The sequence below is a fragment of the Phymastichus coffea genome, unplaced genomic scaffold, assembly GCF_024137745.1.
Source record: "Phymastichus coffea isolate CEN01 unplaced genomic scaffold, Cenicafe_Pcof_1.1 PCOF00017, whole genome shotgun sequence".
Lineage (NCBI taxonomy): Eukaryota > Metazoa > Arthropoda > Insecta > Hymenoptera > Eulophidae > Phymastichus > Phymastichus coffea.
This window is the reverse complement of record NW_026706828.1, coordinates 5,214,838-5,216,787: the sequence shown is the minus strand read 5'-3', so window position 1 is coordinate 5,216,787 and position 1,950 is coordinate 5,214,838. Positions and strand designations below refer to the sequence as shown.

General features: G+C 45.8%; 1 protein-coding gene across 1 annotated transcript; it reads right to left on the bottom strand.

Annotated features, from left to right (window-relative positions):
• Window positions 1-395: 395 nt before the first annotated feature.
• Window positions 396-1,364, bottom strand: LOC131675191 (uncharacterized). The gene has a single exon (XM_058954087.1). It carries the CDS (start codon window positions 1,362-1,364, stop codon window positions 396-398), a length of 969 nt encoding a protein of 322 aa, XP_058810070.1.
• Window positions 1,365-1,950: the final 586 nt, after the last annotated feature.

Sequence of the window (1,950 nt, the reverse complement as noted above, 5' to 3'; positions counted from 1 at the left end):
TTTCACACTGAGCTGAAAAACTTTTTTTACCTGAGCGTTTGTTCGTAAATTAGTGGTACCATCAACGAGAAGTTTCATATGACAATCAGGTAGCAAATGGAAGTGCGACAGAAAATCCGAACCGATGATTGGGACATCAACGTCAGCGATGACAAACTTCCATTTGAACTCCCTCCGCAAACCAAAATTAAGATTAAGCGGGAGATAGCCGTACGTCTTAATTGCACTGCCGTTCGCTGCAACCAAGTTAAAATTAGTAGGTGAATAACGCTGACGAAGAAAACGACGAGGATAACAACAAATATCAGACCCTGTGTCAACAAGAAAATTTCGCTTGGAGGTCTGATCGGTCACGAAGAGATGGCTGCCCGGAGACAAACAGTTCGACGCCGTCCTTACGAACTGCCGTAGTCGTTTCCCGGTTTGTAAGCACACGGCTTGGTGCACTTCGTAGCTTTTTCCTGGAATTTGCGATGGTACCAACACAGACGAGATGAATCAGGACTGAAATCTTGCTTATATTGGCTGCGTTGACGTCCTCGGCTGTTGCTTCGATTTCTACGAAGCTCTGCGACTTCCTTTGACAACGATTCGATGGCACAAATCAACGCGTTGTTTGATACTTCTTGTTCGGTGGACGTTGAAACAGAGGTGGCTCGGACGGATAAAGGCGTTGCTGGAGACACCTCGATGATTTTGTCAGCGATTTCGGACTGATTATCGAGGGTCAAGGTCGGTTGAGCCGTCATTTGCGCAGTGATGATGGCTTGAACGTGAGACGGAAGACGCTGGAGACAAAACTGACGCAAGAGATTATCCGGGATGACTGTCGTGCCAATAAGCGTGCGAAGGTGGCGAAGGAACTGCGAGGGTTTGCGATCACCTAGTTCCTCCTCACTAATCAGGCGCCTCACGCGTTGTTCCTCTGAGGCAGACAAACGCTCAATCAGTTTGGTGCGCAAAAAAGTATACGGATTATCGGCGGGCGGATTGACGATGACATCCTCAACTTCGACAGCTATACGAGTATCCAATTGTGAAACGACGTAATGGAATTTTGTTACTTCGTTTGTGATGTTGGAGATAATGAATTGCGAATCCGCCTGCGCAAACCACATGCTAGGCCGGTCCGACCAAAAGGGCGGTAGCTTGACAGCAACACGATGAACTGCCGGTGCAGGGATGGGGTTAACTGGGACGGGTGCGCCGCCTGCTGCAAGGCCATCATTGTTCTGCTGTCGCTGTTGTTGCAGTTGTTGCTCCTGCTGCTGAGCCAGTTCCCGAGTGAGTCGCTCGTTGTCGAGGCGAAACTGTTCGAGTTGTGCACTGAGCTCTTCTTGCTGGTTGTCTCGGGGTAACACCATTCTTCACTCTCAAAAGTTAACTTTCTTTTTTTTTTTAAATATACTTTAATTCGGGGTCACCAATGAAGAGAATGAATGTGTAGAGACAATATATAGTAAATATCTTTATTAATATGTGATTATGATTTGGCTGTCATGATAACGACTGAAGAAAAATCATGTAGAAACATTGGCGCGTCGAATATAACAAAATCAGCTCTACGACGGCAACTTCACAATCGAATATCGAAAATATGCCGTGCGCGCGTCGCCACATTGATATGGGTATTCGCAATTGGAAGTGGTTGAGTGTTAGAAAGGTTGGCTGTGTTTACATTTATAGGTGATATAGGGGTATATAGCGAATGTTGAGGGATTGAAACAGATGTATGTGTAAGAGTAGGGTTATGTGTTTGTGGGGAGGGTTGGGTTGAAAAATAGAGGTAGATGGAATCGGTACAACATTACAAGAAACCGATGGTGAAATGACAGATGTACTGCAGTTGCTTAGCTGTGTTAATCGTAATTGTGTCTCTGCTAGTTCTCTGCGAAACTGTGATTCAATGTCGGTTCGTAAGCGATGTTCGTCTTGGTTAGCTTTCTCTAA